The sequence below is a fragment of the Lolium rigidum genome, chromosome 2 (genome assembly GCF_022539505.1).
Source record: "Lolium rigidum isolate FL_2022 chromosome 2, APGP_CSIRO_Lrig_0.1, whole genome shotgun sequence".
NCBI classification, from domain to species: domain Eukaryota; kingdom Viridiplantae; phylum Streptophyta; class Magnoliopsida; order Poales; family Poaceae; genus Lolium; species Lolium rigidum.
This window is the reverse complement of record NC_061509.1, coordinates 38,413,658-38,435,673: the sequence shown is the minus strand read 5'-3', so window position 1 is coordinate 38,435,673 and position 22,016 is coordinate 38,413,658. Positions and strand designations below refer to the sequence as shown.

Sequence of the window (22,016 nt, the reverse complement as noted above, 5' to 3'; positions counted from 1 at the left end):
GGATGTTCCCACCCTTAGAGGGGATAACTACACGGAATGGAGGAAGAAGGTGGATTTCGCCTTCGTGTGTGCTGAGGTGGACTGGGTGGTTGACACACCGCAGCCCATCAAGCCTGCTGACCCCGTCAGAGCTGACGGGGATACTGATGATGCATGGGCTCAAAAGAAAAGGGACCATGCTCCTGTGGAGATGTCCTACGCCTTAGAGAACAGAAAGTGGCAGACTGCCAACAAAAAGTGCATGGCTTTCATAAAGAATACAATTGAGAACGCTATAGTGGGCTCAATTACAGAGTGTACTTCCGCTGGGGAGTACCTAGAAAAGATAAAGAGCCAGTTCACTGGTTCTTCAAAGACATATACAACCCAGCTGTTGAAGCAGTCGGTGACAGAAAAAGTATACTTGGAGGTGCACATGGCATCAGGGAGCACATCCTCAGGATGAGCAACATGGCTGCAAAGCTGAAGCCCATGGATGCTGACCTGGAGCTGAAGCCTGCACTTCTGGTTCACTTGGTGATGGCTTCATTGCCACAACAGTTTGAAAACTTTGTCATCAATTACAACATGAGCCCTGAGAAATGGGACATTGAAAAGACCATTGCCATGTGTGTGCAAGAGGAGGATAGACTCAAGGCACGAGAATGGAGGTACCATCAATTATGTGAAGGACAATAAGAAAAGGCCCTTCACACCAAGCAACAATGGTTCTCCTTCAAAGCAATATGGTAAAGCCCCAATGCAGCATCAGCAGAAGTTCCAGCCCAGGCCATTGCCAGTGAACAAAGATCAGTGTCTTCACTGTCAGAAGACTGGGCACTACAAGAAAGACTGCCCTGCTTTTCTGAAAGAACTAATGGCAAAGAAAGGTAACAATTTAGTTTCCTTTGTAAATGAATCCCTGTATACACAGTTTTCGAAATCTACTTGGTGGATTGATTCAGGTGCAACTGTTCATGTTGCAAATTCTTTACAGGGATTCCATTCGACGAGGACTACGAAAAGAGGCGAAGGATGCGTTGAAGTCGCGAATGGAATTCAAGCAGAAGTTGAAGCTGTTGGCGACGTCCTCTTGGAGCTAGCTGATGGCTTGACTATTCTGCTTAGAGATGTCTTATTTGTTCCTTCCATACATAGAAATTTAATAAGTGTATCGCGCTTAGATAAAGACAGTTATCAATGTTTTTTTGGACATGGCAAATGTGCCATATGGTGTAATAATTCTTATGTTGGGGTTGCTATACTCCATGATGAGCTTTATTTATTGTCCTTGCGTGAAAAAGTAATGTCTGTGTGTAAAGTGAATGAACAAATATCCTCGTCGGAAACAGAAGGAAAGAAAAGAAAAAGAATCTGATGAATCATCGAAATTATGGCAATCGTCGCCTAGGCCATATTTCGAGGGGGAGAATAGAAAGACTCGTTAAAAATGATATTCTTCCTCCATTAGAATTCTCAGACATAGAACAGTGCATCGATTGCATTAAAGGAAAATTTGTAAAGCAAATTAAAAAGGGTGCAAATCGAAGCACAGCAACACTAGAAATAATTCACACCGATATATGTGGACCATTTCCGGTGAAAAGTGTGGATGGCTATGATTCGTTCATAACATTCACGGATGATTACTCCCGATATGGTTATATTTATCCAATAAAAGAAAGAACGAAGCGTTGGATAAATTCAAAATATTCAAAGCTGAAGTTGAAAATCAGCATGATAAAAGAATAAAGATAGTCGAGATCCGATCGTGGAGGGGAGTACTACGGTCGACATACTCCATATGGCCAAGTCCCTGGACCTTTTGCAAGGTTCCTACGGAGATCGGAATAGTCGCCGATGCTCGATGCCGGGCGAACCTCGGCGAATGGGGTAGCCGAAAGGCGCAACCGTACCCTTATGGATATGGTGCGCGAGTATGATGAGCTATTCCACCCTACCATTGGGATTGTGGATTGAGGCGTTAAAAACCGCTATTCACATTCTAAACAGAGTACCAAGCAAATCGGTGCCCAAAACGCCGTATGAGCTATGGACAGGGAGAGTGCCTTCTCTAAACCACCTGAAAGTGTGGGGGAGCCCTGCTGAGGCCAAAGTATTCAATCCAAATATCGCAAAGTTAGATACCAAAACAGTCAGTTGCCATTTTATTGGTTATCCTGAAAAGTCAAAAGGTTATCGTTTCTACTGTCCAGACAAATATACAAAGTTTGTGGAAACGAGACATGCTGTCTTCTTAGAGGACGAAATGATGAGGGGGAGCATGGTAGCTCGGAAAATTGATCTTGAGGAGAAGAGGGTGCATGCACCCAATCCGATGACTCAGGAGCCATTTTTTGCGCTACCATGTGCACCTGTACCGACGATCCCTGCGATTGTGGTGCAAGCGCTCGTTGTGACTCCACCCATGACAACGATGAGTGAAAATTCGGAACCTGTCCGTCAGGAGACGAATGAACCATTTGTTGAGCATGAAAGGGAGCAACAACAGCCACCTCCAGAAGCTGAGCCACAAGTTGAGGAACAGAATGCTCAAGAGAATGTGGCCCCTAGAAGGTCTACAAGAGCTAGAAAATCAGCCATTTCGACTGATTACAAAGTTTACAACACAGAAAGAGTTCATATGGAAGGTGATCCCACTTCATATGAAGAAGCCATGAGAAGCCCAGATTCATCAAAGTGGGTGGAGGCCATGGAAGACGAAATGAGATCGATGAGTACCAACAATGTTTGGGACTTAGAGAATATTCCTAAAGGAGCCAAAACGAGTGGGCTGCAAATGGGTCTACAAAATAAAATATGACTCCAATGGGAATGTCGAAAAGTACAAAGCACGACTTGTGGCAAAAGGATTTACACAAAGAGAAGGGATAGATTACAATGAGACATTTTCTCCGGTCTCATGTAAGGATTCCTTCAGGATCATCATGGCACTAGTTGCACATTTTGATTTAGAGTTGCATCAAATGGATGTAAAGACGGCATTTCTAAACGGGGATTTAGAAGAAAATGTCTACATGAAACAACCCAAGGGTTTTATCATGGAAGGCAAGGAAGAAATGGGATGCCGCCTAAAGAAATCCATTTATGGATTAAAGCAAGCCTCCAGGACAGTGGTATCTAAAGTTTAATGAAACAATTAAGAGATTTGGGTTTAAAGAAAATATTGAGGACAATTGCGTTTATGCAAAGTTTAAAAGTGGGAAATATATTTTCCTAATCTTGTATGTGGATGATATTACGCTTGCCAGCAGTGATGTTAGTCTACCGCAAGAGACAAAGAAGTTCTTGTCCTCAAATTTTGATATGAAAGATCTTGGTGAAGCGTCATATGTTTTGGGCATAGAAATTCACCGAGATAGAAACAATGGAGTATTAGGACTATCGCAAAAGGCTTATTTAGAAAAGATTCTAAGTAAGTATAATATGCACAAGTGCAGTGCCACACCTGCCCCTATAGTCAAGGGCGACAGTTTTGGGAACCATCAAAGTCCCCAAAATCAATACGAGCTCGATCAAATGAAAGCGGTTCCATATGCTTCGGCTATTGGAAGCCTACAGTATGCACAAGTGTGCACTCGCCCTGACTTAGCATTTATCACCGGAGTACTCGGTAGATATCAAGAAAATCCAGGTTTCGAACACTGGAAAATGGTAAAGAAGGCATTGCGTTATGTGAAAGGCACAAAGAGTTACATGCTAACATACAGAAGATCTGATTCCCTAGAAATAAGAGGGTATTCAGATGCAGATTTTGCGGGGGATAAAGATGATAGAAAATCCACATCCGGATATGTATTCACCCTCGCAGGGGGAGCTATTTCGTGGAGAAGCTCCAAACAGACCATAGTTGCATCATCCACGATGTATGCAGAATTTATAGCATGTTATGAAGCCACGGGGCAGGCATTATGGTTAAAGAAATTCATACCCGACTTGAAAGTGGTAGATTGTATTGACAAACCACTAAAGATGTACTGCGACAATGAGCACTGCAGTATTTTATGCTCACAACAACAAGTCGAGTAATGCTACGAAACCGATTGAGGTTAAGTATTATGTTGTGAAACACAAGGTCCAGGATCAAACAATAAGTCTCGAGCATATAAGGACAAAAGATATGCTTGCGGATCCGCTAACGAAAGGCTTACCACCCAGCGTGTTCAAGGAGCACGTAGCCGGCATGGGTTTAAGGGAAAGTCTTACCTATCCTGGATCATAAGAGGCCCAAAAGTAAAAGAATTTGTTTCAAAACAGAGAAGTGCATTGTGGCTGTCTGATTCTATCGGCAATAGAGCTGTGACGATGAAACATGCCCTATGAACTAATCCAATATGAAACGAATAAAGTGAAAGTATAAAGTTAAAAGAAAAGTTGAGATCAAGGGGGAGAATGTTAGGATGATCTCCACGTCACCGATTCCAACGGATCGGTAACAAGTCCTTGACCTCGTTCGCGCCCGATCGGGGGCGTCCAACCCTCTTATGGTTGGTGGGCCCCCGTGACCTGCGCTATATAAAGAGGTGGGGGCCGGGGCACACGGTACGAGGTTCACCGCGCCGCCGGTCACCCCACCTACATTCCCTACCGATCTAGGGCTAGCGCGAGTGCTCACGGGAAGCTCCGCCACCGCCGCCACCGCACGCTCACGCCACTCGCGCCGTCCCCATGGACAACGGCTCGAGCTCCTCCTCGAAGGGAGAAGGTTTGTCTCCCATACCTCTCTCGATCTCTCTCCGATCTTGCAGTATACATATAGATATAGTGTCTACCCGCACGGATGCTACTCTAGTTGATCTAGTAAAGTAAACAGCTCCCACCAACAGGAAAAAAAATCGATGATTGGGGTTGTCATTGTGCCGCGCAAAATCAAGAGGAGATATATAATGGGAAACAGGGAAATCTCGATCGGAGTTGTAGTCCATCTCGGACGTATTTTGATTCAGGTACGACTTGGATCAGCACAGGAGTACAAAATGAGCGCGGACGGAGTAAAAAGGCTCCTCGGCGACCAACTTGCAACTCGTGTCTGATCTGACGTCGTGTGCACGTAGGTTATGTAGTTCATGTCCGGGTAGATTCGTAGTTCAACTCCTAGTCGGACTATCGTCGGTCTCGCTTTGTATAGGTCGATCAAGAGTGCATAGTACTATACGTATAAATTAAGCTACGGCTAGGCCGTCAAACTTTGTACCGATTTGTGAGTTGAAAGCAATAAACGTGCGCGCGTGCGTTTGTGTGCTACTGCTAGCTTAGCTTAGTTTAGCTTGTTGAACTAGCTAGCACTCGACGGCAGAGGCTAGTTTCTTGAACCAATCGCGCAACGACACTACACCTCGAACAAGAAGGCGATTTTTCAATGGAGACGGCCGCTCGTGACATCGAGCGCCTGCCGGAGGAGCTCCTGGCGGCGGTGATTTCTCTCACGTCACCTCCCGACGCCCTGCTGCGCGGCCGCTGTCTCCCGGACATTCCGCGCCGTGGCCGACTCCGACGACGTCTGGTCCAAATTTCTGCCCTGCGACCTCCCGGAGATCGCCGTCACGGCGCCGTCCAAGAAGGCGCTCTTCAAATGCCTCTGTGATAAACCGACCCGTCTCCCCTGCAAACTCCTGGTACGTACAGATCCCCATGCATCTATCACCCCACAGCAGCTACTTAGAACTGCTTCTCTTTGCTCGTTTCAGACAGAATAGGCTTATTGACCGATCAACGTTTTCTTTCTGTAGAGCATGCAGCTAGACAGGGCTACGGGCGACATGTTCTTCATGTTATCGAAAATAGAAGAGCCAGATGTTTCGTCGGGCGAGGACGAGGACGAGACACCGGAGCCCTGCGAATGGATCAGCCTCGGTTGCGGTGGCATCGAAAGAAACAAAAGGTTCGAGGCGTTTCAATCGGCATTTTGGACGAGTTGAAGTAGTCATCTGTGGTACATTATATGATCATGTACATGTCAACAGAACTATATCGTGTGAACTGTGTTATGTGTGATCGTTAATAAGAATTCAGAACATTCCCATTTCCAAATTATCTAGATCTTCTCCTTAATAAATTTTGGACTAGTGATTAGTCCAAAAAATAGTACTAATTCTGTGATAAAACCACTCATTCGTGGTAAGACAAGAGAAGCCATTAAAAAGCTACTAAACGTAGTAAAATATTTTTTTGGCATTGGGATAGATATTCCTCCCAGTTCGATCTTTGAGATAAACAAGACGCATTTTATAAGAAGCTATTCCTGCATTGCATTGTGGGGTTCAATGTTGTTCTTTCCAATGAATCCGTTCCTGCATTTTATGAGAAGCCGTTCCCGCATTGTTATGAGCGGTGAGCGGGAGCTCCAGCGCGCGTGGCATAGCGACACGCGAGGATCTCGTCGAGAATGAACTCATCTCCGAAGCCGACGGCCTTGTCTTTGGTTGCCTCGGACGCCATGTTTCATGCGACCAACGTACACCGATAGCCGGCATGTAAATGATAAGTTCCTAGTCTGAAGAAGAATTTCTATGGTTGTGGTGGAAAACTCTCCGTTGCACCGAGCGGCATATGAACCCGGCAGATGGCAAACTTTCATTGGCCTCAGCTTTTGAGATTGGGACCACAACAGCAACTGTCTGTCTTCTAACATATGGGAAATACAAGTATGAATACAGCCGTGGGGGACCAAGAATTAAAGCATCTACCCCCCCCCCCCCCCATCTCTCTACAAGCACACGAACTCGTTCTGAACCAGCACCGTACTGCGTACGGCGGCGGCCTGAGCTAAACAAGGGATGAAGGCGACGGTGCTCGTTCGCCGGTGCATTCTGGTTTCTCTCCACATTGCATCCCGGCGAGGTTGCTCTGTGCCAGCCTGAGAAATCAAGGCTGGCCCACTCGCTGATCTCGAAAAGAACTCGGGCGTAGAGGTCATTGAGCTCTGACAGGAAGACTCAAGAAGCGCAGCAGACCACAAGGATGGAGGCGGGGCCTCTTCCGGTGATGTGGTTGATGTTGATGACGTGCTCCTCCAGAGTCCAGAGCGGTGACTCGGTGAGGTTGCCGGCAGTCTCGTCGGAGAGGAGGATCTCGTTTAGAAAGAACCAGCGGAGGTACGGATGGTCGCAATGCCGCAGAGCTCGAGCACTCGAGCAGAACAACACCTTGGACGGAGCGGGACGGAGCAAGGCGAAGCTGGATGGTGGGCGGGACGCAGCCGACCTTGGCCTGGGAGTCGCGGACCTCGCGGAGATAAAGCCTCACGGCGCGCATTCCCGGCGTCGCTGCTAACCCACCGCCGGGCGGAGGCCAAAGCTGCTCCTCCCGCACGGGCGCGAGGCCGAGGCCGCAGCTGCTCATCCCCCCGCCGGGCGGAGGCCACCGCCGCTACTCCTTCCGCACGGGCGCTTGGCCGAACGCCGCTGCTGCTCATCCCCCGCCGGGCGGACGCAACCGCCGTTGCTCCTCCTCCTCCGGCGACCATAGAAAATTCTGTGGCGTACCGGAGGGTGGTGCGCCACAGAAATAAGACTTTCGCTTTCTGTGGCGCACCACCCGCCGGTGCGCCACAGAAATAAGACTTTCTGTGGCGCATGAGCAGGTGCGCCACATAATTCTTATTTTTGTGGCGAGAATTCTGTGGTGCACCGCCCATGCGCCACAGAATTGCTTTTTGGTGCGCCACTAATGAGCCTTTTTCTACTAGTGTTGGACTCATACGCGGGCTGTGAATCGGGAACTTGCGAAGGGATCTGAGAGTCCCCAACGCAGACAAGCGCCTGGGTAAAATCATCGCAGAAGGAGTCCTCACACATCGTAGTACATCCTAAATTAGACAAGCAGTTCATTGCAAGAACAAACCCTAGGCAAGATCATGGCATGTGAGCACATTTTGGACTAACCCCTGCTACAAGAACAAACCCTAGGCAAGATCATTGCAGGTGAGCACATTTTGGACTAACCCATGCTATAAGAACAAACCCTAGGTAAGATCATGGCAGTAGCATACGGAAATGTCGAATCCTAGCTAGATCATGATAGCTCACTACAATCCGAACTAACCCCTGCTACAAGACCAAACCCTAGGCAAGATCTAACAACTCCTAACCTAGATCTAAACATCACCGCAGTCCGGGGATAAGGGATGGCTTACAGTCATGTACGGAGGTGAAGATGCGCTGGACCAGGAGGTATCCCAGATGTACTCGCCACCGCCGACGCCGCTGCAACCGTCACCGACCGGAGATGCGTGCGCCTCTTACCTTCTTGCCGACGGGAGGAGGAGCTCGAAATTTGGGGGGGGGGGGGGACAGTGGAGGAGGGGTAGAAATAGGCCATGGCGAGCGGCAGGAGGTGACGGAATCCTTCCCGCCCCCCTTTTCGCTTTTCGCCGATGCGCGCCGCAGCTCCCGCCATGTCCATTCTCGTCTCCACCCGTGCGCCGAAGATTCCACTTTGCATCAGCGGACGTGGAGATTTGCCTGCACCGCTGGAAACTGCCGAACCGGGCGTTCCTCTAGGGTCTGGCCCAACACTGCTTTGAGAAGTGGTTGCTGCAACAACGCAGCTCGGCCCAGACAACCAAGCGGGCCGAAAATTGCTGGCCCGATGCGAACCAAGTGGGATGCAGCCTACCAAACACGCCCTATGTGTTGGATTGCTACGAGCGCGTGCTTGCCTGTGTGGTTATTTGGTCCCGGCCTGGTGCACCTGGTAACTTGTTGAGTCACACGCTCTCAGTCCGATCTACTATACCATGTATGCCATGATTAGGTTTAGGTGGATAGGATATAGCAGGCACTGTCGTCCAAGGACACAGCTCATGTACTTCACTGCAGTGGTTTCTTCCTTCGCGGGACCTGTCCTTTAATTCATTGGTTTAGGTCCAAGAAAGGATGTCGATCCATTTCCACGTAAGAATATAAAGATATACCATTGAACTCATATTTAAAATAGTTTTCTAAAGAAAATTATGACCCATATTTTTATTTTATTGACCAAATTAATGGTCAAACAAGATTTACCATTTTGAGTCGACGTGTGTGGTTAGATTTTACCTATCTATTCTCAAATCTATAAGTAGAAAATATTTACCATTGTGCATATCCAGAATACCGAATTAATTCTCAACTTATTAGTTGTCCTATCAACACATATTTCCTATAAATCCTATGTAAAAAAGTACTGCACCCTCCGTTCGGAAATGAAATAAGTGTCTGAGATTTGTCCGGATCCGTATTTCTCTAGACGTGTTTTTGTGTGTAACATAGGAATCTATACAAATTCAAATCACTTGTTTCTCGAGGAAGTAAGAAATTGATTTAGAATATGATAAATAAGTACACGGTTCTAGATGGAATCGGATATTGGAATAACTCAATCACGATCGATGCACAGACGAGATATTTTCTTGGAGCCTGGAGGTATGTCAAGGTCCTGGTGGTCCGGTACGCCAACTTCCTGCTCCTATCCTATCATGCAGTAGCAAGGCCAGCACTACAGCAAGAAGATCGATCCAGATGGATGGGTGTTGCTTTGTTGTCGTGTACCTTCGCTGAGACGAATCTCACCTCGTCATCTTTCTTTTGAAGTTTTAGTCAAGCTCGTGCACCTACACGATGGTGCCGATTATTATGGTTTTTTTTAAATTCCTATCCATTCACTGTCGACTGATTGCGATGTTTGTATGTTTGTGCTTGCCCTTCTTTTGACGATTTAGTTTTTTTTAGATAAATGGAATATATTAATATCAGAAGATACCAATTACACCCAGCCTCTGCAACAACGCCCCACTCTAGTGGTAGTACAGATGCACACAGCCAAAAAAGAATAAAGAAAACTAAGAAATAAAAGTTTCCCTACAGCCTTCTAGACCTAGCAACATCAATACAACCACCACCGTGACAACACCTGAAGTACAGACTCTCCAAAAACGACGCCTCCAAGAAGGGAACAGTGCACCAACACCGTCGTCGTCCGACGAAAGGTTTTAGGATTTCACCCTGAAGATAGTCCTCACTCTCAAAAAATGCCTCCAACAAGATCATTGACAGGCACAACCAGTTAAGGCCAGACCTTGGGTTTTCACCCTAAGAGGTAAGACTCTGAACTCCCCCTGTGCTGCCGCCCCCACATGCATACCACAGCTGCAGAGCCCGGAACGCCAAGCAGATCCTCAAGCATCACGGAGACTCAAACCTCCTTTAGCCGGTCCACCAATCCGGCCTTCATGATATTCCTTCTTCCGACTTCACCATGGACCAAAAAGTCACCCGATGTCAACACGGAATAGAGCTCCGCGCCGCTCCCTCCGGAACCAAACGGTCGGAATAAAAACATGGATGCGCGCGACCGAATACCACCCGATCCAGCAAACTCCAGGCAAAAGATGCACTGTTCCATTCGCCAGCGGAGCTTTCCGGAACTCATCTCTCCAGCCAGATCAAAGCAAACTTACCTCCGAAAGATCTTCATCCTCTCATGCGAGAAACCCGAGGACCGCCACCAAAAACAAAGCAACATCAGCAACCCCCACGCCGCCAATCCCTCCGGCCGGATCACCGGGGAAGAGGACAGCGGCGCGGATCATGCATACCACCGCCGAACCGTTACCGAGGGCAGAGGCCGCCACCGCTCCACCGAATCCTCCATGGCTACCGACGGAGAGCCTCAGGCCCCGGCCAAGTAGCCGTGCCGCCCGGCTTCCTCCACCGGCGCTTGATCACCTCCCATCGAACGCCGCCGCGGAAACCCTCTTCTCCCCCTCGTCGTTTCATTGGAGGGGGTGCCGCCACCACCGCCAGAGCCGGGCCGGGGCCGGGACCATGGTTGGGGCCGGGGCACGGGAGCCGGGGCCGAGGCCAGCGCCGTGGCCAGGACCGCTGCCGGCAGTGGCAGCGGCTGGAGGGCAGCTGGCGGTGGGCGGCTGTGGGATGCGGGGGAGGAGGAGCCTCCGCCGCCGCCCGGGAGGGGGGCGGGAGAGGGAGGCGGCTGGTTCTTTGACGATGTTTTTTCGTGAAACTTGACAAACACACTTATATTATGGATATGTACATGCAGGATTTTTTATCTAAATTTTTTGACATTTCGAAATATGATTTTTTGCTAGAGGGAGCATATGCACCCGGGAGCCGAATTGAATTTCCGGACATGTAGTACTGCTCCATTACTTTTTAATAATACTACATCAGGTTTATAAAATTGTCAAGCAAAACACACATATTTCCATGTTTCTCCAGCGGAGATCCAATTAATTGTCATTTCCAGGTTACTTTTTCTGCGAAGGATCCATCTAAGCAAAGAATAGTGAGGCGTATATAGTCACTTCGTCAATTTAAGACTCCTCGGATCAGTTTCTTAGACTCCGGCTCTCGATGATGCGCATAGAAGATAACCTAGTACACTAGTACAGGTGACGTGACATCACACCAAATAAGTCGTGGCCCTTTGGAGAAATGCAACTCTAGCGGTGCATTTTTTTTGTTGAGATCTAGCCATCCATTTGGTCTATTTTCTTCGAGATATAGACAAACAGGTAAGTTTTTGCATGTATATAGTACAATGGCCGACAATGCTTCACACATTCATTTAGTCCTCAATCCCAGATTTTTTTTTTTTTTTTGAGAACACAGTACAACGCAGACGCTCACAAACACGCACGTACAAACACCCCTATGAACGCACGCACGCACACCCTACCCCTATGAGCACCTCCGAGGGACTGAGCCGGCATATCTTGAGGTTGACGAAGCCATATATATAAGTACTCCCTCTGATTTATATTATTGCCACTAGTATGAATGTACCTAGAGTTTAATTTTTTTTTTTTTGATAGTGAAAACGTAGGGAAAACCCCTATAGTAATTTTCTATTAAATGGATCATATGTACAAATGATGAGAACTAAAATATATCCAGATAAACGTATATTAGTGGCAAGTAATATGGATCGGAGGGAGTAAGAATACTAATCAAATTAATAATTTGTTTAAACACATGTATTTATTTCTATTGAATTCCTTAAATAATTTCAAAATTAACAAAATTTAAAACCTGAACTCCGGAATATAATGAAACGTTGTGGTCGACAATGAAAAGCAATGCAACATGTTTATGTTGTCTTTCATCAATACATTCTATGGTTTGAACTCCAAATAAATTGGCAATTATTTTTCAACTATGATAAACCCACTTTGAAACGCTAAAGAAAATTGTTAAAAAAAAATACTTTCACGAATCACCCCCGGGTTGCCCACGCGTTCTACTCCTTGTTAGGATTTGTGCACGCGGGAACGACACGAGAGCGTGGGGGGAGCGTGTGCCCTCTGGTACCATCCACCATGTTTAATATGTATGGAACAACAGAGGGAGTACATTTGCCAAAAAAAGGTTCCTAAAGTACGACGATATATCCTCCGGTTTTGTGCTGGCGTCCATAGCAAAAGGAATAGCGGGAACCACGACTTTGTGTTCATATAGTTCTGTTGTTATGATTGTCTGATTCCGATCTTTAAAAAAAACTCTATTTCATAAATTTGGGCATTTAGAATGGTACGATTTAGGTGAATGAGATTTTGAGAAAATTCATGCGGAAGTAAGAAATAGCTGAACCAGAATAAAGGTGGGAAAATAAGGTTGGTCCGAAAGCACAGTACTACCCACTTTAGTTATAGCTGGACCAGGAAGGGCACTGCGACATTACAGAAGATAGCAACATAATAACTTTGTAATAGCACAGTAGATAATTGATCCCATGCCTGATCCATGTACAGTAGATCTGGACATGGTCTCTTATTGATGGTCCGGGAGATATATAGCACAAAGTTTTACAGGTCAAACTTTTAGACACACCGGTCCATTGCAGATCCATCCATCACATGCTTGGCTTGACGTTGAGGCGGTTGGCCACCTTCATCCCACACGACTCGTCACACTGCATCGATCGCCAAATAAATCGAGATTCAGTTAGTTTTTTGTTCGGAACATATGGTCCAAATTCAGTTTAGTGAGTGTTGAATATATAGTCCAGATTCAGTTAGTGAGTGTGAAACTCGTGCAGGCTCCAGAGTGAAATCATCCATGCATGTATGAATTGATGAATCATATGAACTTTAGCACTAGCTAGCGTAGCGGCAGTGAGAGATGGTTTATATACTAGTGAATAGTACTGACCTGTCTGAGGAAGTTGATCCAGATGATCCTGAGCTCATGGCTGACCTTGGGATGGCCCAGCGCATCAGCAAACCTCTTGCAGAACCTGTCCTGCCGGTCGGGCGCCCAGCTGCGGTACCTCTCCCCAGGCTGCACGAAGTCGTTCTCCTTCTTGATCCTCGTCTTCTCCCTTTTTCCTACTATGGGCCGTGTCGGCACGGGGAAGCTGGGCGGGTCGGCTTGCCGGAGCGGCGCGTGGCGGGACGGGTAGTAGTCGACCTCCTCGTCGCGGTGCATGAAGTTCATGGCGCCGTCGTAGTGGTTGTTCTTGAATCCGCACTTGGGCGCGTTGACGGGGAGCATGAGGTAGTTTGGTCCGAGGCGGTAGCGCTGCGTGTCGGCGTAGGCGAACACCCTGCACTGCAGCATCTTGTCGTCGGAGTAGTAGATCCCGGGGACGACGAGGCCGGGGCCGAAGGCGAGCTGCTCGTTCTCGTTGAAGAAGTTGTCGACGTTGCGGTCGAGGACGAGGCGGCCGACGGGCTGGAGCGGGACGAGGTCCTCGGGCCAGGTCTTGGTGTCGTCGAGCGGGTCGAAGTCGAACTTGTCCTCCTCGTCGGGGTCGATGACCTGCACGAAGAGCTTCCACTCGGGGAAGTTGCCGGCGTCGATGGAGTCGTAGAGGTCCTGGGTGGCGTGGCTGTGGTTCTTGCCGCCGACGAGGGTGGCCTCGTCGTCCATGAGGCAGCTGACGCCGCAGGTGGGCTTCCAGTGGAACTTGACGTAGCGTGACTTGCCGTCGCGGGTGACGAAGGTGTAGGTGTTGACCCCGAAGCCGTCCATGTGGCGGTAGTCGGTGGGGATGCCGACGTCGTCGAAGAGGAAGAAGAAGGTGTGGAGGCTCTCGGGGAGGTGGGAGAGGAAGTCGAAGACGCGCCAGTACTCCTGGACGTGCGACTTGGGGTTGGGCTTGAAGGCGTGGATGACGTCGGGGAACTTGATGCCGTCGCGGATGAAGAAGACGGGGAAGTTGTTGCCCAGCAGGTCCCAGTTGCCCTCGCGCGTGTAAAACTTGACGGCGAACCCGCGCGGGTCGCGGATGGTCTCCGGCGAGCCACGCTCGTGGATGACGGTGGAGAAGCGGACGATGACCGGGGTGCGCGCCCCGGGCGCGCGCAGGAAGTCGGCGCAGGTGAGGCCGGTGACGTCGTGCGTGCACTCGAAGAAGCCCTTGGCGGAGGCGCCGCGCGCGTGCACGACGCGCTCCGGGATGCGCTCGCGTGCGAAGTGCGCGATCTTCTCCAGTAGGTGGTAGTCCTCCAGCAGGATCGGGCCGCGCGGGCCGACGGTGAGCGCCTCGTTGTCGTTCCACACTGGCTGGCCGGCGTTCGTCGTCGTCGTCTTCTTGTCGAAGGTGCTCGACGGGCGGAACTGCTCTCCCCATGCACGCAACAACACGCAGCAACTGAATTAATTAAGACCGATCGGGAGTAGTAGTACACTGAATTAAGAACTCTATGAAGATGGTCAGGAATTCTCTCAAAATTGCTCTGTTCCAAAAACTGGACTAGACAGTGCACGCTAAATTCAGCATCTTGGACAAAAAGAACTTAAATTCAACATCGACTAGGAAGTACTTGCAGGGATGTGATGCTAATCAATTATTTAATCTGATGCCGCCTACCTTGCAGGGATCCATGTTTCCTTCTTCCTCGGAGGAGCAGCTCAGCTCAGCTCAGCTAGGAGGGGAGCGTGGCCAGCTCACTCTCACTCAGTCACTCTGCTTGCCTTGCCACTCCAGTGAGCTGTAGGCAGTCCTTAAATAACGGCGTGGCCGAAGGTGGCGTGATAGCCAGGCTGCTGTGATCACTCCCTGACAGGTAGGGACCGGACAGGTTTCACGGTACCGGCAAAAAGACAACGAGAGGATAGGGTTTGGTGGGACCCCACGTGTGGAAATACTGTAGCGGTGACAATTGCAGTTGCAGGTGCAAGGCATCGTGGCTGCTCCGGCATCATCATCATCGTCGTCGGCGTCGCGCAAGTACACAACATGCCAAGCCTGCATACATATCCCCTTCCATCTGATCTCGCCAGCGTTGCACATTTGGCCATTTGCAATCACCCACCGTAACTCAATGCTCTAAACGTAATACGTATGTAATTAAGTGAAAGTTCCCAGAGAACGTTGCATATGTCTAAGAATCGGGTCATGTGTATTGCCTTTTTTTGAAATGGGGAGTTTAACCTCGGTTTCTGCATCATCATGATGCATATGGCCTTTTATTAAAACGTAGTTGTAAATAGTCTTTACATCTCGAACATCTCAATCATCGCCTATAGTTGATATAAAAATCAACCAGCGAAACAAAAGGAACATAGTAAAACTACACATCACTGTAGCCTCCTAGTATGACGCCAGCCAGCCTGCCACAAAATATCCTGAGCGACCTTCTGGAGCCTTGTGCATCCAAAAACAATGGCATCCCGTCCCTCCGGCGAAAGGAGAGCCCATAGCTGAACTGAGTGCGCCATCATATGGATAACCTGCAAGTAATGAAAAGATTGTTTTTTGTTAAAAATAATATCATTTCTTGCTCTCCAAATAGACCAACATAAAGCAGAAACCTCAATATGGATGAAAGCTTTAGATTGTCTATCTACTCCATTTAAACAATTACCAAACATATTTGTAATATTGGTTGGAGGTGGAAGAACAAAAGTGAAATTGACCGTACGCCAAAGAAGTTTAGCTAATGGACACTGAATGAACACATGTTCAACGGTTTCCTGTTCCCCACAAAAAACACACTTCATACATCCGTTCCAATTCCGCTTAGCTAAATTATCTTTAGTTAACAAGACCTTATTACTAAGAAACCACTTGAATATTCTTTTTTTAGAGGTACTTTAACTTTCCACAGATATTTTCTCAGGTATGGAGTGTGATCGCTCATAAGGTCCTCATACATAGATTTCATCGTAAATCTACCATTTGATGTCAAACCCCAAACAAAGCCTCAAAACTATTTTGTTACAAACGCCAAGCGATGCACGCCCACATACACACATACACAATGTCTACAAAAGACTGAATCCATGAAACGTCTGTCGCACTGGGAAGAATGTTCTACATAATGAACAAATAAAATAAGATGCCAAACATGTGGCGGAAATACGCTCGTAACCATCCAACTATAGATTTGTTCTTCATATATCAGAAAATGTAATAACCCACATTATAAAAGAAAAAGTATAATTTTATATGGTTGGGTCGATCTTGTAGGGCTCGTTGTTTTGGTACGAGAAGAACGAATTTGCTCAAAAAAATAAAGTTTGCAGCAAATGTTGTTTTATTGATGTCACGTAACAAGTGTATTAATCAAGGAAACAAAACAAACCAGGAACTTAATATGCACATATATTATAGTTGATCCGTGGCATCTATGACCTTCTTAATGCTACAGCTCAAGAAAACCGGTGGGAATAGCCGAAAAATTAACACCGATGGTTGTTTTTCACTCACTACAGTTGCACCTGAATTTGGTCACATTTCCCGGTCATAGGTTCACAGTACAAAGTTTAATAAAAAAAAGAGCAATGTAGTGCGTTGATGACTCATTAACCATAATCAAATCAGCACGCGCTTCTTTGGTTGATTTCCTTGTACCGATTGATCCACTTAATCAATCATGAATTAACAATGCTATTCGTCTCCGAAACCGCTCTAGAACTTTTGAAAAGTAAGATAGCTGCTTTTTTTGTTGCATCGTGGCAATATGTAGTTGTCGAATTACTCCACTTATAACCTAAAAAATGAATTACCATACCCATATTTACCTACTAAAATGCCATGTTTACTCACAAACAATAAGGCACAAGGATAATGGGTCATGGCTTATTTGATGTGATGCCACATTAAATAACAGGAGACACGGGTCAATATTTCTTAAGGCTGAACAAGTTTATAGATAAAAATATGCAATTAATATTAATATTAATAGATTCACCATAAAAAATATTGTTTATCGTGTATTTATCCAAGGAAAAGTCTATTTGACAACCACTTATAGCTATGTCGCTTATGCCCACTTGCGTCACATGCTCCCGCCACCATGTGATCGCACTGCCACGACACGGGCTTCCGCCACCATGCGATCCCCTTTCTCGGCTACAGTTGCCATGCACCCTTATCGTTGATGTAGGAGAGGCCTTCCCAGCAGCTGCTCCCCTGCGCGGCAGTCGCTTACCGCAGATCTCCTTGGGATGCTACCGTCGAAACCATGGTTCAGCTCATTTGTCACAACCCTTTCCTTGCGCACACAAGTGAAGGCCGGCAAGCTCAGAAAGATCCGATGAGCACTAGTGGTACTCTGGTGAGGATGATTTCGCGTCGACGAGTTGAGGGACGGTTAGTCGTTGCATCCAATGCTAATGGCAAAGGTCATCTTCTTCGGGATATTTTGATGTTGCCCCTGGTGTTACTATCTGCTACAAACACATATGAGTTTTGCTACGTTTGTGTATTGAAAATGTAGCAAACGGTGACATGTTTTTCAGGTTTTTCTACAACCAAATTGGGATTGTTGCATACATTGTTGGTTTTTGATACATGGTTGTGTTTAAAATGCTACATCCTCGTTTTCTACATGTCACAAACCTGGCAACTTTTTTAAGTGTTGCTACAACTAAATTGGGATTAGTTGCTTACATTCTTGGGTTTTGCTACATGATTATATTTAAAGTGCTACAAATAATTTTTTGCTACATGTCACAAGTTTTTAGAGATTCGAGAAAATTGTTGCTAACAGATGTTGCATGCATAAAAATTGCTACATGTGGAATATTTTTGCTACATGATTGGATGCGCGGGATTTTCACACTTAAGTGCATCGAAAATCTCAGAAGGTGGCTACTGTTTTGCAAATATCAGCCGGTTGTAGCCTAGCATTTTCCTTTATCAAAAATTGTAAATGCTGATATTTTTATGTGTATATTTGGTTAAACCTAGTAAACTTTCTAGTCAAGGGAATAGGTCATACATGTTTTTCACATTCTAGGATAAAATAATTTGTAACCAAATTTATGCATGAGCTCCTCAGGTTCCAGAGATTTGAGAGCGAGATTCAAGAGGGAGTTTGTCTAGAAAATTTCGGCACAAAATATTTAATTGATTGCCTATAGAAACCAATGATACTTCACAAATATTTTTCTTTGAGAAGGACATGCCAGGGCTCATCTTGGTTTTGAAAATCTGGCATAATATTCTCATAGAAATTTCTAGTACATTTTTAATCGATGACACGCAAGGATGGAACAAGCACATGGCTACTTGCTAACAGCGTTGATATATATAAAACAATTAAATCACCACTGGAAACTTTTCATTTGTATATACTTCACTAAAACAGAGGTGGCCCATTCCTAGATTATTAACAACCACTCCATGATTTTGAGGAAAACGGAAACGTTTGGGAGACTTTTTCTCTTCCTGAAGTATGTGATATCTCATATATATTTCATGCTCGATTTAGTTTATAAAAGTGAAAGTGTTTCCGCTCAATGTGTTTGTTAAAAGAGACAGGTCTCCTAAAATTGGACGTGTTTGTTGACAAAATATAGACATCTACAATATCAACACATCCACCGAAAAAAGAACTTATTAAAATGTGCTCCCTACTGACATATAAATGAAATGGACAAGGACGGGGGGGGGGGGGGGGCATGCTTATTTGGAGGTGTGCCACTTGTACTACTTTGTATTACTGTACCTTAGGTTACATACATTTCACCAAAGCATCAATATCATAGATTTTTTTTCTTACAAATATGATATTCATAGAATAAATTAACTTCTAAAAAAACAAAACTACCGACCGTGTCATATACCATCACGAGTTTATAAAATTCATGATATTTAAATACAAGATTTTAGTGGGAGCTTGTCTAGCAAATCGTGCTACAAAATCCTGAAAGCGATTTCGCCAAACCAACGATACTTGAAAGAGATATTCTCTTTTAGAAGGAGGGGCCAGGGCCATCTTGTTGTTGTAAATCTTGAGGTGGCATTTCCATGAAAATACCGGTGCATTCTAATTTTGTGATATGAAGGGATGGAACAAGCACATGGACACATGAAAATACCGCTGACAATAGTGATTTTTAGCAAAATATTCGTTAAGTCACTACTGGTCATATGTATAAATTGACCCATTCTTCATACATGTGTTTGATAATTGCGAGCGGTATTATCTTGGATGAATCATTATATATAATCATCCTTCTCAGTTAAATTTTCTTTATGGGTCTCGTTGTTTCATACCAGATTGTTTAGGGTATGTTAACAGAAAAAGTATGGTTTGGGCAACATATCCTACTTCAAAGATTAATTTTCCTAAAGAACGAGGATCCAGGGCCCATCTTGTTTTTTAAAAACATGACGCAATATTTCATGGAAATATTGGTGCATTTTTATTTGATGATATTGGGAGATGGAACAAGCACATGGCCACTTGCCAACACTAGTCATACTCGGCATAACATTAATTAAGTCACTACCAATAATTGTGCATCTATATAAACTGGCCCCATTTTTTGTGCTCAGAGCACAAAGTAAATAAAAACGGAGGAAGTACATGCTGTATTGCTGTCTAACTTGTTGATACTTGATAGTCATATTAATTTGGCACGGTTGGGTCCGTGCCGCCTCAGGCACAGTTGGGGCTGTGTCTTGGCTGCCGGGGCAGGGGCTCCGGGCAGTCGCGCGACGCCGCTCCAAGGGTGGGTGGCGCTTGCTGATGCTTGCTGCTTGCCAGCCACGGTCGCGCGCGGGTGATGCGGTGGTGGCGGTGTTAGCATCCGGCTCTTGTCGCCGCCTCACCATATGCTTGGCGGGGCGCTGTGCTTCGCCATGGACGGCAGGGGCTGCTCCGAGGCGGCATGGACGGGCTGTACACGCTATGGTTGCTCCGGCAATTGCGGCGGTGCGCGGCTGGTGTCGGCGTTGAGCTTGGCGTAGTTGACCGGGGTCTAGGTCACTGCGTCCCACGGGCCGGCAAGGCCGGGTGTAGTGTTGCCGGCGGTGCGGCTCTGTTTCCAATCTGCGGTCTCATGGTGGTGGCCGGCCTCGGGTTCGGGGTGGACATCGGCGAAAGCTGTGCAAGGCCTTGGCCGCTGCGGGTGACGACGACGTCCTCGACGACGTGTCCCTTCTTGGAGGCGTCACCAAATGTCCCTCCTTTTTCGTAGTTGGATCACGCCGCCATGCTTAACTTGTGCGCTTCTCCGACGGCGCAAAGTTCTCTTCTTTGGCTTTAGGCACACCCTCTCCACCTTCTTTGTGCTTGTCGCCGCCGTTGTCTCCGTGGCTACATATACACGGTGTTCGGTCTGGTTTGGGCGGCCTCCTAGATACCCAGGGATGGTTTCCTAGGCCAGCGTCATGCCTCAGGCGATGCCGGTGGTTTCTTCCTTACGCCGTGGGAGCTATGTGTCGTAGGATAAGTGTCAAGGCTGCGTCTTGAGGGGTGGTGGTTGGGCTAGGGCGAAAGCCCGGCAAGGCCTCGGCCGGTGCGGGTGACGGCGACGCCCTTGGGCGCCGCTCTCCTCCTTGGAGGCGTCTCCATCGAGCCCTCCCTCTTTAGTATCTCGAGACGGGAAGATAACCACGCTCCGACGGTCATGGGTGCGCTTTGCAAGCATGGGAGATCTGTTAGTTCCGGGCGGTTCTCGGCGCCGTGCCCTTGCAATGAAGACAACGCTTCCATCGACGGAATCAAGCTCTCTGCCTAGTTAGCTAGTGTTTTGTAGCTTGTTTCTCTTCTTCTTCTTTGTTGCTCCTTTTGGTGTATCGTTAGCTGGTAACCCCAGCATTTCGCTGTTTTTTCTTATCTGTTGTTGCTGTTAGGGTAATATGCTTGTTGTATTACCAGGGGGCCAAAGGCCACAATATATAGTACATGTACAGGTGCACATATGCAGAAAGCCCCCTAACATATGGGGAAACTACAATAGACAAATATATACATCTAACAGTTGCTACCGTTGTACGCCTGGCTGGTTGATGGCTTTGTTAATTCAAAGTCGGGCTTTCGAGTCTTATGTTTAAAATATTGATTTGGCATATGCTCGGTATAGTTCTAGAATGTCTTTCCACTCATTATACTATACAAAACGAGACGAGTGATTATTTGGCTATAAGCTGCAGGTGACGAGGAAGGTATCTCTACTATTTACTCTATGATGAAAGAGCTAATGCGGTGCATTATTACTGAATCGTCAAAAAAAAAAGGAAAAGAAGCACAGCCGTACAAGCATTGCAATCAACAAACAGTGAATCGATAGGAGCTAAAAATAAGATGATAATCGGCACCGATCGAGGAGGCGCACGAGCTTGACTAAAACTTGACAAAGAAGGATGGCGAGGTGAGATTCGTCTCAGCGAAGGTACACGACAACAAAACAAACCCCATCCATGATCCACCTAGATCGTTCTTCTCGCTGTACTGCATGATGAGATAAGGCCAGGAAGTAGGAGTGCTCAAGTAGGACCATGATGTAGAGAAAATATCTCCTCCATGCGCTGCTCGATTGGTTTATTCCTGTATTTGATTCCACCTAGAACAGTGTACTTATTTATCATACGGTCCAATTTTCTCACTTACTATTACATATATAGTTTATATAGATTTAGAACTGTTGTGTAGATTGGAGAGCTAATAATTTCAGAACTTATTATACATGATGGACTCACAATGGTAAATCTTTTCTGTTTTATGGACTTGACAACTAGTACGTACGTTGAAAAGTAAGAGTCTGTTTAGTTGCCAACAATGGGTTTTCTCGCATACGTGGAGATCAAAAACGTGTGGTTGGTTGCCTAATGAA

General features: G+C 46.6%; 1 protein-coding gene across 1 annotated transcript; it reads right to left on the bottom strand.

Moving 5' to 3' along the window:
- Positions 1-12,614: 12,614 nt before the first annotated feature.
- On the bottom strand, positions 12,615-14,917 carry LOC124691596 (catalase isozyme 2-like). Its single transcript, XM_047224887.1, has 3 exons — positions 14,815-14,917; positions 13,152-14,561; positions 12,615-12,912 (listed from the first exon to the last, which is right to left on the bottom strand). Exons 1-3 carry the CDS (start codon positions 14,827-14,829, stop codon positions 12,853-12,855), a joined length of 1,485 nt encoding a protein of 494 aa, XP_047080843.1. The 5' UTR covers positions 14,830-14,917; the 3' UTR covers positions 12,615-12,852.
- Positions 14,918-22,016: the final 7,099 nt, after the last annotated feature.

Coding starts and splice junctions, on each gene's coding strand:
- LOC124691596 (XM_047224887.1), bottom strand. Junction 12,913..13,151: donor GGATCAACTTCCTCAGACAG/GTCAGTACTATT, acceptor CGATCGATGCAG/TGTGACGAGTCGTGTGGGAT.